Genomic DNA, 14,448 nt, shown 5'->3' with positions numbered 1-14,448 from the left:
GACACTCTAACGAAGAATAACTTGCACCATTCAAGCAGTGGAGAAATCCCTTGAGTGGGATATTAGATTCTTATCATGGAATCAATAATTGATGCAAGTGCAATCATTGTGGTAGAGTTGAACACACATAAGAGGATCTTACCCAACCACAAGACACAGTGTGGTTTTGGGATTAATCATCTATTCCAACACAATAGATGTAATTCTTCTATTAGGTCTGAAACTGATGAGTGATGCCAGGATACATTAATACTCTATGAATACTACTATGAAAGAGTAGCAGCCAGCATTTTCTTCCAAGCCTGGCTCCATGTGAGAGACCCAGCAGGGAATAATATAAATAGCATTCACAGAGGTATACATTATTGAACCAAATCCAGTGCAGGGCAGTCTATTTCTATCCTCGTTCATCACTAAATCCTGTGAATGAGGCAGAGGAGAGTATGGGTCAGCAGGCCTGTCAGGAGGAGGATGGCATTAAGACAACATGAAGATCTGCCTTGGCCTGGAAAGAGTGTGTGTGTGTGTGTGTGTGTGTGTGTGTGTGTGAGCGGAGGTGCTTTTTGTGGTGGTGATGGTATTTGTGTGGGCATGTGAGCGTCTGCCTTTGCGTGTTTGTGCATGCATGGGCATAACTGTGTTTGAATGCCACTGATGGATAAGACAAAGGATGGAGTGAGGGGGAGAGTGTTAACTCAGCCCCTCAGGCCAGAGAGGCAGAGTTGTCATCCTGCTCACACACTCTCCTCACCCCTCTCCCCACTCCCTCACCCTCCTGCCTCCCGCCTCCAATTCCACTGGTCAAGGACATCCAGTTGACACAGCCCAAAGGGACAAACACACTCTCAGTCTGGGCAGGTATCAGGCAGGCAGCTCTTAACAGCACTGCATCATCTCCTCTTTAATCGGTCACATCGACAATCTCGACCACACACATTTAGTCACAAGTTTTGAATTGCAGTGAAGAAAGAACAAATGAAAGTGCAAGTATGACAATAAAAGTAGTAGTTTCTTTCCTTCGTCCCTCACCAAGGCCACCTCCAAAAATCTATTTAGCAAATGTCCTTCATTTGATTAACATTTAAAAATAAACGTAAAGGTAAATGTTTCACACAGTAAACAGTCTCCTTCCCTGAGTCTTTTACTCAGCCTTGTAACTTCATCCAAATACCCCGTCCACTGCCATCACATTTAGCTCAGCAGTGAGGTTAAATTGCGTCTGATAAATAGGTATAAATGAGAGGGCACAGTTCCTCTCACTCATACAGTCTGAGAAATCTTTGAATTGATTCTTTCCCTCAATGTGGTTGCACCCCCTGCTGGCAGCAGGCCTGTGGTGCAGCTCTCTGAGGTCAGATTGCACAGTTCCCAAGAGGAAACCAGGTCTCCTTGTCAAGCAACTCCTTCTCCAGTTTAATGTTGGTTGCAGCCACAAAAGTCTTCTTGCTCTTCACTGTCACTTCCAGCACCATCCCATATATCAGTGGGACATAACTGTACTCCAGCTGTGAATAAGAGACAGATATTTTAGTTAACAAAACTTCTCTGTTGTTTAATCTAATTGTTTAATCTTTAATTCTATTTACTGCACTAGATTACTGTACCATACTTATATATATAGTATGTTTTCAGTTTGGAACTTACTGTATGTGCTAAATAACCTGAAAGGTACTATTATGCTAAATCATGGATAGAGGCTAGAAAGCGTGGAAGTTGTACCAGTTCATTGAAGGTGGGGTTGTCATTATTGCGGACCACCTTGGTCTTCTTCTTGGATCGCTGCTGAGGGTCCGGCCTCAAACGTGTGACCACGTAGGCGTCTGGATTAGAGCCGTTTGCCAGCTTCTGGTGAAAAGAGAAAAGGGGGGCCAGAAGGGACAGCCTGCTCTTGAGAACTCACCATATAGTATTTTTAAGAGAGAACACATTTGCATGCTTTCCTCTTGTTAAAACGATGCAGTAACAAGAGTGAAGGAAACTCACAACGTTCTTCAGGTGTTTTACCAAGACCGAGAGCTTACAGTCAGAGTAAGAAATGTAGAGCTGGATCTGAGGACGGGCTCCTGCAATGGATCAGTGCCAGTAAGTCACAGCATAACATGTCTTGTACTGTATTTGGACGATCATATTACCTGTCACCACGCTGTCTTGGACAGTGGTTGGGCCATCCAGGAACAAACTGCACACAAATTCATTCTGCAGAGCGAAGCAGGTTTGCAAGTTAGAGCCAGGTATAACAAGAGATCGCTGAGAGAAATCAACCAGTGACAAGAGGAACTTACTCCCTTGCATGGTCCCTCAAAAAGCTGCTTGAGGTATTTATTCAGCAAAGACATCTTCCTGCCTGGGGTGAATGACATCTTATACCAGCTAGGAAACCTATAAGGGAGAAGGAGTTAAGACATCTAAAGGCCGTAAATATGTCATTACTGTGAAGGAAAAAGCTTGCTTCAAAATAAAATAGCCATGTGATGTATATGTACTTTTTTCCCCATCACTTACTGAGGCAGCATGGATTCAATAAAGTATTTCTGCAGCTGCTTATGAATCATCTCAAACTGCCCAAATGTCTTCTCACTGTTCAGGAAACCATCATGAATGGTTACTCTCAAATCATAGATCTGTAAATCAAACAAAACAAATTATTCCAGTAGGTTGCAGAGTGAGTAAATGAGCAGAGAAAGTTGCTAACCCAGGATCCATTTTGAAGCTCCCAGTCAGGTGTTAAATATCGTTCACATTCTTAAACAGCTGATTCCCAGCTAACTCCGTGAGCGATCTTTGGTAACTGGCCCGCACTCTTCAAATCTGTTAGAAGAAGGCAGCTCAAGGGAGAGTTTCCCCTTAAAGACGTATGAAGCATCCTATTATTACAGTTTTCAAGGTCTGTCTGTCTTGAGTTACAAACATTAGATGTATACAATAAACCCAAACAGGGTGATAACCCAGGAATATTTTACAATTTGTTTTTTGACGTCTGTAAATTTTGAAAACTAACCTCAGGTCTCAAGGCGATAACCATGAACATTTACACTGCCTTCTATAATAGAAATCAATCCTGACAAAGTAACTTCTTTTACATAGTTTTACTGTTAAATATTAATTATAGCAGTGAAAATTAAGAATTCCCACATGCTTATATTTAATGTTTACTGATCTACTGGGAAATCCTTTGTTTATGCTACCTTCATGTAAATACCTAAATGCATGATAATTCATTGCTACTGATTCTGCTACAGGCTGAATGTGAATAACCGAGTAAATCTCTGTGCTTCTGTTGACTGACAAGGCGCTCCATCTCTGCCTCTAAATGGTTTAACCCGACACCAGAAGCCTATTCTGATCAAAGAGCAGTGAAATGCCAACAAACACCAGTAACACTCCTCACTCGACTCTGGAGAGTGTGGGAAAGACTTTCTGAACACAGCACTGCTGCCTAGGAGGCCGTAAGTGACAGCAGACCCAACACACACACACAGACACACACACACACACACACACACACACACACAGACACACACACACACACACACACACTGTGGGCTGGGTGCCAGGGGTTATTCCTCCCAGAACAAATATGTGTGAACCTGTTGTCAGTTCCAGGTGTTTCGTGAGCTCCCCTGGCAATTAGGATGTAACACTCTGTGGGGCATCGGGGAAAAATGTCTCAGTGACATTTCATTATAAAAGTGAACACTGAGGCCCACATTTTCTGTCTGAATTACCACAACACAAAGAGCAACATGCAGCCTCACCACGTCTTTTCCCCGGACGGTGTATCTCTGGATGACAGCTTCTTGGATGTTGGTGCTGGGAGCGGGGATGCCGTCCCGGGTTAGCAGTTGTTGTTTCTTCCCTTGAGCCATACTGTGTGTCAGGAAGTTAAACTTGACTGCAACACAGCCCATGCTTTCCTTGATCTTCCTAAAGCAGGAGGGATTCAAGCCGTTAACTATAAAAACTGATTAACACTGTAGAAGAAATAAAATGTGGGATATTTTGAAGAATTTATTTAGTTAGAAAGACAGACTGTGTGCATTTGTGTGCTGTGCATTAAATTACTTTGTGAAGTAGGATGTGGCCTCCAGGTCTGTGTCGTGGGGTCTGAGGTTGTTCTGGACGTACTGCAGGTCATTAGAGTCCTTCAGTTCTGGCATTCTTGCACGTAGCATCTGAAAACAACATACACAGCATGAATGAAAAGATGTTTAATGTAATATTATCTATTCTCAGATATTGCTATGAAGTTGTTAACATGTTGGTGTTATACAGTAAAGGTCTTACCAGCTCCAACAAGCCGAGTATCAGTGCAGAGCGCTGTCTGATTATGTTGTAAGCTTCACAGCAGAGCTCCACAAAGCGATGCAAGCGCTGAGGCTTCTGCCCCCCGCCTGTGATGAAGTGCTGCATCTCAGATGTAAAGATGAATGGTGATCGGTCCCTAGCATTGCAGAAAACAGTGGAGGAAGGTTCTTGTTAATTCACATCATTGTCTTTAACTTTATACTTTGCTGTATCCCCTCACGGCTCAAACAAAAAACACCCCTCTTTTCATTTTCAAAACGCTGCTTGCCTTTTTATTGACTTGCCTTTTGAAGCTTCCAAACTTCTGTGCATTGCCCATAATCTTGCCAAAGTCGATGTGAAACATGTGTCCACTGTGTCTCAACATGATGTTGTCATTGTGGCGGTCACAGATCCCCAGGATGAAGGTGGCCACACACCACCCTGCACACGAGTGGATGAAGTTCATCACAGCCTGCACACACACAGCAGGAGAGTGTTACACAACGCAACGAAAACATCAACAACAAAAGCAAAAAGTGTACGGTCAAGCATAATGATTAAGTTATCAGAGATTTTTTAGTGGTCTTAACCTTCTCATAGTCCTCCTTGGTTTTGTTCCACAAGTGGAACCATTTCTCTAGCGTGTCTTCTCGAAGGGTGCCACCCAGACCCCACTCCTGCTGAATATTCCCGAGTGTCACTGCCTCTGGAACCACTTCCACCAGGCCTGACCACCACACAGAATATATGTGGAAAAACATGAATTCACAGCCACAGAGATAGAAGACAAAGGACCTATTACTGTACATTCAAAAACACAAAAAAATAAAACTGACCCTGAGCTCTGCCCGTAGAAAGACACCTGTAGGTGATCATTTTCAGGTCCAGCCCCTCCTGGAGCCAAACCATTTCCATCACACGGACTATCTGAAGAACCAGCATGTCCTGACGCAGGTTATCTCCTGTCTGAACAACACATTTAACTGAGTAATGAAAACTGTTTACTAAAAAGATTGCTTTTTGACTCAGCAAGTGCCGTGTCTACAAAAAGTATCCTCTTTGTGTTGAGCCGTCTGTGCAAGCTGCTCTGTGACCATGAGCTTTGATTTCCCCTTGAAGGAGACAAGAAAAGTCTGCCTTTTTTCACATCTTCACAGGGGGAAAACCTGAGAATTATAATGCCTTAATCTGAATGAAGATTTTAAAAGCTCAGCAGTGTGAAAGTCTTCTTTTTACTTTTTGGTAACATTTTTGTGAATGAAACCTGCTTAGAAACAGAGCAGAACAGGTAGCCTTATATAGCAATTTTAGGGGTGTTGATTATGCTAATGATGAAGTTTAATGAGTGCGACAGCTGAAATTCATCAGGCTGAAATGAGCGATTTATGATAAGTTTGTACAGTTAAGAGTCTGGTGAGTCTGACTAGGAACACTCCTCAAAGAAAAAAGTAAGAGAAGTTCAGGGTAAGATTATGAACATGTTCTTGCTCGAGGCCCAGTGTGGATCAATAAAGTCACAAATTATTACCAACCTTGCAGATGACACTGACGTTCTTGGCCAGAGGGTCAGTGCAGATGAATGAGATCCCCAGAGGAGCAGCATTGGAGTTGTAGAACTTACAGGCCTGTAAGTAATGACATGGAAATGGTGTAGAAGTGTGTGCATATTAGATTTCAGCAATGACAAAATGTGTTGCGTAACGTTCTTACTTCCACGTCCAATGCCTTTACACGGACTCCAAGGTCCAGTGGCAGACAACAGCTGACCCCATCTCTGAAGAAGTGATCAATCTTCCACTTTTCTTTCTTCAAAACATTCTGCAGAGAAATGCATCAAATGAAACGAGCCAGTGAGTGAGTGAGTGAGTAAATGAATGCATGGGTAGTTGAGAGATCTGTTTACAGACCTTGCGCCGAGGCTTTTCGGCAGTGCGAACCTTCTCGGCCACCTCTACAAGCACAGTCACCAGGCGGGTTTCATGCTCCAGCTCCTGCCTCAGTGCCCGGCCACAACAGTACAGCAGGGCAGCCTGAACCTTTCTGAACCAGCTCTGGTAGTAGGGGTCACTGTGAGCATCCTCCAGCAGCCTGCCAACATGTAAGCACAAAAATATATGTACACACAAACTGATATAAAAGCAATGCTATCAATGAATTTTGCATAAAGCGGTGTTGCACTATATTCATTCTTTTTGCAACATCACCGGTGATTACATCATCGTAAATAACTTCATTTGTAAAACTTGTTCAAAAGTCATAACTTGACTAAACCTGAATGAGATTTACTTTCATGCAAACTGTCATTATGTTATTAACATTTTCAAGCGAAAGAAACAACGACGAGTGTTCGTAGTAATCCAAAACTACTTCTCTCAGATTTATGTCCGACTCTGCTGCTCACCAGTAGAGTTGCTGGGCTATCCGTATGTTCTTCAGTGATTTCTTCAATAGCAGCATCACCAGAGGTCCATCCAACTCCCACTCACTCTTCAGAGCCTGAAGGACCGGACGACCGACAAACTAACATCAGACCACTGAGGAATCTGCAGTGTGCCACTTATTCTCATATTTAAAATTTGACGGCTTAAACAATTTAAGCACTGGCTGAGTCTTGTGCTAAAATAACAACCTCAAAGACACAGATACAGTAAGGATGACGAAGAGATGAATGTGAAGTGTACAAAATGTGTGTAGTGGTGTCTGTTGGTGTGCTTACCTGGACCAACTGTGGCAGAAACACCTCTAGTTCTCCATCCGGTATCTGTTCAAAGTAGTGAACTGCAGCCCCCCGAACAGTCTGATCATGAAAACTGAAAAATATATCAAGTCAACAAAAGAGACTAATGGAAACCTGAATCGTGGTTGTGGTTACTTGGGTCTGCTTGAACTCACCGTCCCTACAAAACCACATTCATTTACAAAGTACCGCTATTAATGAATTATTGATTCAAACATATTGGAGATAGCATCACAGACAGCATCATGCAGTACATGGTGTTTAAATTGTCAGCTATTACAAATACTTGAGTACTGTGTTAAAACTGACGCACTTAGACAGAAGGCCAGGCATAATGTGTTGAAAAACGTCTAGATAATATTTTGCACCACTTCCTTACACGATGCAGATATCCTACTGCAATAATGGCATGATAGTAATTGAACCAAAACACATCACCAAACAAACAACAACAACAAAATAAGCCTTTCTCCATGTGCCCATGTGATCAACAAAAACAGCGTTTGGTCCTTGCATCTTTGCATAATAACTGTGTCCATATGTGTAAGTGTAACCTACCTGTCACTGAGCAGGAAGAGGGCCTCCTCAGGTAGATGGATGGGCCAGTTCTCTAAAATAGTGTAGATTTCTGTCAAGTCTTCAGGCTGCCACCGGGGGGCTCCACCCAGCAGCAGGTGGAGGAAAGTACTTCCTTTGTCACTACAGTAACGCTTACTCCAGAGGAAAGCCTTCTCGTTTTGTGTTAGACTGGGGAAGGAGAGGTCATTTCAGGAATGTGTTTAGGGATACGGAAAACAAGAAAAAAGAAACGAACGTGAATGTGGCACATATACATGTACAGTGGTCCATAATATAAAGTGTGTTGTTTTCTTCTACTCACAAGCAGAGGCAGTGCTTCTTAGAGACGTCCAACATTTTCTTTTGCAATTCCTCACAAGGCTGAGTAAATATGACTGAACCGGGGAGCGCGATGGGCCTCTGATACTTCCACTCAATCTGATCTTGAAACTGGAGCTGGGGGGCGATGGGAAGATGAATGATTGAGCAGGTAATGTGGTGTTGTTTGTGTTTTGATCAACAGGGGGGGGCAGAGTTGTCCAGTGCTACTGACCTGCAGTATGACCCCGACGGCTTGTTTGTGGCTGTCAAACAGGGCAGGGGAGGGAGGAGCAGGCAGCTCAGCCAGTGTGGACATACTGAGCAGAACGGTCCCTGTTACCAGAGTCCTAGACACACAGAGGACACATACTATATGTCACTAATTACACCACTGAGCCTAAGAGCTCAGGAAATGCTCAAAAGTACTGTACAAGGAAATATATTGGAAGTAATAATAACAATAACCTTTATTTACACGGATGTAGCACTTAGTAGAAGTAGAATTAATTCATATGCAAAATCAAATCAGCCTTTAAACATATAAGACTTAAGACATTTATCACCGCCCCAGCCTCCTGCTGTATTAGCATTGAGTTGTGTGTGAATTTTCATGTGAAACCAGTCCTAAAGTGTAAACAAAAACTTTACGAGACAGTGTAAACATTATGAACAACCTACCTGTCACTGTACAGAGGGAGTACAGCCCAGCCTAAAAGCTCGGGGCTCTTGCCTCGCTTGGAGCCCTTGAGGCAAAATGTCAACATGCACTCATATGGCAGCTTATTTACTGGAACAGGGAACACCATCCTAAAAATCAAAAACACACACAGTCAGAAAGCATGTCTTTTTTCTCTGCCATCTATTTGTGCTATCTATATTTATCTTTTTCCTCTTTTATAATTTTTTACTATAGCTCACACATCTGTATTAAAATGAACGGATACAGATTATTTTTCATACACACACGCACTTATGATGGCACATCAGACCAGTACAAAAAGAGCCTGGATCAGATGGCCACTTAAGAGTACGGGGTAAGAAGTCTTAAAAAGGATTCTGCTGTATCCACTTTCACTTCCTAATCAATGACAATGCAGTTTTTGTTTGAAGGAAAGGGGAATTTGAGCGTGATAAAATAACATTTACACTGGGAGACTCAACAGGATCTTGCCCTTACATGCGGTTACACTGGATCTTGTTTCCGTATGACAAGGCGGTGCTGATGTTTTCAGAAACGCCAGTGTCACAGATCTTTGTTCCTCCGTATGACAACTCACAGGAAATAGAGAAGTACTCGTAACTAAAGATGAGGGAGAGGAAAGAGAAAGCAATAAAATCCAGTGTTCTTATCAGGGATGTGGTTCACTTTTCAGTCAGTGTGCACGTGTTTGAGTATCTGTAAATGTGTACGTGCACGCATCAAAACGTGAGTGTACTTGGTCATCCAGGTGAGTTGTAGTTGGTAGAGAGCAGCAATATTGAATTGGAGGATTTCAGCGTTGTCCTCGACGTCTTGGCTTTGCAGGCTGCTGGTTACCTCCTGACCTCTGAAGTCTGACTGGAAGTTGTCAAAATAGATCTGCAGCACTTTTAGCAACGCCCCGTGGAGCATGATCATGGCTAGAATACAGAGAGTAAACATAAGTTTCGACAGTCAAAATGTTAATATACCAAATGTGTTGGCATGTGTTTACTTTAAGTCCCCCTATTTAACATTTACAAGCAGTATACAAACATTTAATAAATGCTTTATAACAGACGATATGTGGGCATTTTTGAGTGTTTATTAATGTGCAGCATTTGTCAACAACTTCTCCTAACTTGTCCTATGAAGACATTTTATGTCATTACATCTGTGTTTTACTGTATCGCCATTCATTACCTGTTTATACAGCAGCCTCCACTTATTAGTGCCCACGGGAGGAGTTATAGTTGTTGACCAATACATTAATAAACACATGTATCAGCTTACAACTACATTACCATTTATTAAATGTTTATACTGCTTATTAATGCTAAATAGGAGAGCTGTGTCCAAAGTCAGTCCCTCGTTCACTCATTCAATACAAACACTCAGTAGTTTACAGTGAGCACATGACTGAGATTTTGGACAGTCAAAAATCATTTTAATCATTTTCTAAATGAACTGTATTACTGATTGTTCCATTGTGGGAATATCTGAGGGCACAATTATAGTGGATACGTCATACTCACAATTTGGACACTCAAATAAAATGGCAGGCAATAAAAACAATGCACTATAAATTCAATAGGGAGTGATTTCAGACAAAGCACGTGTCTGTTCATAAATAGTATCCGTTTAAATGTATTTTAAATGTGTTTTCCACCAGCGATAAAATTGCTGTGACTATCCGGAGAATGGTCATGCAGCACTTCAGTGCCTGCTGTTTCTTGCTGAATTGCATATATTTAAAGTTAGTTCTTGTAAGTAATTTCTGCTTTTGTTCTTTCTCAACTCAGGAAGTTGAAAAGAATCATGTTGTTGTTCATATGTAGTTTTAAGTATGGAACATATTTGTCATTTGGCAACCTGTTTTTCCTTTCTGTCGCTCATTTAAATTCAGAGGGGTGTCTTTCTTTCAATGATATCACGCCTAACAATAATAATAATAACAATCCTAATAATGAGGTGTAGAGTAATCTTAGTACTGTACAGTGTATGTTGTTTGTAATGGCAAGTACTCAGATCCTTTATTTACTAAAAATAGCAGAATGTAAAAATACTTCACAAGCTACTCACCAGTTTCACACTCATACGTCTCATCATGACTCTGTAAAAAAAAGATGAGGAAACACAGCTTTGGATTGTTGATCAGTGGCATGAGGAGGTATTGTGTTCAGTGTCACAACAGAAAAGTTTCACAATGTATGCGATATCCTACCAGAGTTATGGGATTTATTCTGTTGAGCCTGCCAATCGTGTCCTCCAACTCCTGACACGAGAGCCCACACAGAAGATTGCTGATGGTGCGAACGCAGCCCACGAGCACATTAACGTTCATCCCAGACTACAGACACAATGAGATCAGACCCAGATGTATCAGAAAGTCAGTTCAGGATACGTCACTCTCACTGATGTATCTGAACTATCCACATTATACATCTAGTGCAAGTTAAAATGCCAAGAATCAATCAAATGAGGTTGGATATGTTTGTGAGAGAGAAATAAACGTCTCCGCTGGTTACCCTGTCTTTACTGACCTTACTTCTCATTAGCTCTGTCACCTCTCTGTTGTAGCTGCTCAGCACGTCCAGCAGGCTCAACCTGCGAGAGGAGAAAAGGTTAAACACAGCACAGATGGCAAAGTGGTAGGACACCACAAAGCAAAGCTACCTTTCCTAATGTTTTCTACAAACAGACACCGGTTGACACATGACCCACTGAACAGCTGTCGTTATTATTGAAACTTTGTATTTCACAAAGCAGAGGGATGCAGGACTGCTCGTCGTCTTACTTGCAGGGACTGAAGACGGAGACAGGACGCAGGAGCTGGTACAGTAGGCATGAGGCTCTGTCGTCCTCCCCCTCAGAGAAGAAACATAGTTTGAAATACTGATGTGCGGAATTGTGCACATGGCATTAAATTGCATGAATTGGCTTTTTATGACTATTAATCTTAGGACACATCAGGTTCACCTTTATTCTATTTCCTTCCAGCTAAATGCCACCCGCCATGATGTGATGTGTAAACACAACATAGTCAAGGGTGGAGGCTTTTACAGCTACAATAGCCCTGATGATAACAAGCTGGCCAGGAGCCAGGCACAGGTGTTTGCAAAGGCAGCCTTTCAAGACTGAAGGCAGCCCCCCCCCCCCCCCCCCCCCCCCCCCCTTGGTAAATGATCTATATTGTAGGTGGGAACAAAGACGGAGTTTGAACTGACTTACATTCCTGGCCAGACGGTGTTTGAGGTTGTTCACGCGGAGCAGTCGGAGGGGGACGGCTCGATTTAACTTATAGTAGATCTGAATAGTCTCATGCATACCCAGCAGTTCTTCACTAAAGAGAGATGTGGGAAAGAACCAAATTAAACAATGAATGTGGAAACACACAATGTTTGAATAGAACATCATAGCTCATAGACAAACGTTTATTTCTGGATTATTGACTTACTTTTGGAGATACTCCTCAGAGTCGCACAGTTTTAAAACATAATGCCCGCTGGTGCCGGGAGGGAGGTCCAGCAGCTGGAAGATTTCATCAACCAGATTCTTCACTGGTCTGTTCACTGGAAAAAAGATCAGAGTTCAGAGTCCACGCACTTCTGCTAACATGTGCAGTGACTGAAGAATGAGCTGAAGTGTCCTCAGATATTGTAGTGCTTAACAAACATGCAGTGGTGGAATGTAACTCAGTACATTTACATGACGTCACCGTGTACTAATAAGAATGATATGGTCCCTGAAGCCCCGTGTGCGCAATCTCTTTATTTTTATGCACACAAGATAATCATCTTTCGGGGCCGTGAGAGATCCAGAATTTAAAAAGAGGCCAATAAGTACTTTTGATACTTTATGTACATTTTGCTGGTAATACTTTTATTTTTAAATTTACTTTATTTTGAATGCAGGACCTTGACTTGTATTACAAGCGGTATTGCTACTTTTACTTAAGTAAAGGATCTGAGTACTTATTCCATCACTGCATCAAAGGAAAGACAATTATTGTAGGTATTGTGAGTGACTGTAATACTGTGTTGGTAACTGTTGTGGCACTATGTTTAATCTTACCTGTGGTGGGGAAGGGGAGCGGGTGATTGTCCCACTCAGCGGTCACACTGACATCCACCTCCACCTGCTGCAGCAGGGCAGGGTGGATTTGTAACACCCGACCATGCACCACACCTGAGTTATGAACGCTGTCTGTGTGCTTGTACCGGGACATAAGCCTGCCAAAGACGGTAAAAAAACACAGGTTGCCAGTATGAAAATGAAGGGTATGATGGCAATATGTTCCATACTTATTACACCACATATGAAGAACAATACGATTCATTTCAGCTTCCAGAAAACACAAAAACAATGTTGAGTTCAAAGAACAAAAGCTGAAATCACATTTCTGTCAGTTCATTAAAATAAGTCACATACAGTTTAGAGAACATTTTGGAAAATATCATCATGTGAAGATTATTTTTAAGAAACTACAACGGCAGAAGATCCAGTAATAGAAATTCACTTCACAGATGACAAAATGAATACTGTGATATATACCACATTTAAAGTGTTTTTGTTTTATGTCATTTTGAAAGTTAAGGTGTCATAAGGGTGGATATTATAGACAAAACTTTTTTAATTCCATATATACAGTATTTTATATGTATCTCACTTACATGGTAAAAAGATAATGTCTAAATCGTCTACTATAAATTTACTGTGTCTATGTGTAAGATCCTAATTTTCATGCACTCTCTTACTTGGAAGTTGCGGCACAAAAAGAAGCCAGCCTCTTGGTGCTGCCTTGCGGTGTGTCTATTAGTTTGATGGCCCATGGGTCCTAATGTGAAAAAAAAGACAAATTGCACATTTTGGCCTTTTATATTTTTTTGCAACTTTTAATTTGGGTCATTTTATTCAATCATAAAGCAGTTTTTTGTCTCTCCTGAGGGTGAAACTCGAGATACTCACATGATCTTGTACTTCTGTCCTGGAACGATTCAGTTTGTGAGCAGGCTCAGCGAGGCCACAGGAAAACTGCTTATTACTGCTTCTGAGGTGCAGTCGCGTCCTGGGGGGAACAGGAGGGGGTTCATGGCTTTGTCTAACTGGCAAACATGCACTTGGAAGCCTGGTTCTGAGTGGAGGAGGAGGGCCACGGACTGGGGGAGGCCCATTTGTGCTTTGGTGGTCGTTATTCCCAGAACCTCCTCCTCCTCCATGACCTGAGAGACGATCTGGGGGTTGGGCCTGGGATTCAGTTGGGGATATGAGCCCAGCCAAGGTGCGCTCATCCAAATATGTTTCATTATCATCAGGAAAGACTTCAAGGTACTCATGAAGGTGTAATCCATGTAGATGCTCATTAAGAGGCATGGGGAGGTCAGTGGCGCTTGCATCTTGTCTCTGGAGCGTTCCATTTTGCCTTTGAGGGGGATCCATCACATTTTAGGAAGGTGTACAAGTCCTCCTAGATGTTGCTGTATCTCAGCATGTCCTCACTTCATATCATGGCATAATGCAGAACTATGTGGTATTATGACAAAAAATAAAAAATAAAAACCAGGATAAGGAAGTAGTTTCATTAGTGTATGAGACAAGTAAGCTGTTTCATGACAGGAGTCTAACTGAACCTGAGGGATTACGTTGGTCTAATAATTAACAAGCTTTCAAATCTTAACAGGAAATCTACCGGTGCGCGCCACTATATCTATGACAGGACTTTGGCAAACTTGCGTAAAGTGAAACATGACTGAAGTCTTTAATATCTCCACTGTCATTACATTATACCTTGAGGCTTTAATTTCACGTGTGTTTAATGTGAGTAAACTGAAATGAAAAGCTATCAAAACTGTAATCCATAGGACTA

At 42.0% G+C, this 14,448-nt stretch overlaps 1 protein-coding gene across 1 annotated transcript; it reads right to left on the bottom strand.

Annotated features, from left to right (window-relative positions):
• Positions 1-859: 859 nt before the first annotated feature.
• pik3c2g (phosphatidylinositol-4-phosphate 3-kinase catalytic subunit type 2 gamma) lies at positions 860-14,050 on the bottom strand. The gene is made up of 32 exons (XM_070907359.1): positions 13,551-14,050; positions 13,340-13,419; positions 12,657-12,814; positions 12,040-12,154; positions 11,814-11,925; positions 11,380-11,450; positions 11,126-11,189; positions 10,807-10,932; positions 10,665-10,695; positions 9,340-9,523; positions 9,081-9,203; positions 8,582-8,710; positions 8,136-8,250; positions 7,905-8,038; positions 7,583-7,771; positions 7,004-7,097; positions 6,689-6,783; positions 6,195-6,375; positions 5,998-6,105; positions 5,820-5,912; positions 5,124-5,253; positions 4,878-5,014; positions 4,590-4,759; positions 4,285-4,441; positions 4,063-4,172; positions 3,756-3,924; positions 2,503-2,621; positions 2,283-2,379; positions 2,133-2,196; positions 1,984-2,063; positions 1,720-1,845; positions 860-1,505 (listed from the first exon to the last, which is right to left on the bottom strand). The coding sequence occupies exons 1-32, from the start codon at positions 14,019-14,021 to the stop codon at positions 1,353-1,355; spliced, it is 4,185 nt and encodes a 1,394-aa protein (XP_070763460.1). The 5' UTR covers positions 14,022-14,050; the 3' UTR covers positions 860-1,352.
• Between the last annotated feature and the right edge of the window lie 398 nt (positions 14,051-14,448).

Source organism: Enoplosus armatus, chromosome 6 (assembly GCF_043641665.1).
Source record: "Enoplosus armatus isolate fEnoArm2 chromosome 6, fEnoArm2.hap1, whole genome shotgun sequence".
Taxonomy (NCBI): domain Eukaryota; kingdom Metazoa; phylum Chordata; class Actinopteri; order Centrarchiformes; family Enoplosidae; genus Enoplosus; species Enoplosus armatus.
The sequence above is the reverse complement of the archived record's forward strand: the minus strand, read 5'-3'. Positions and strand labels throughout refer to the sequence as shown.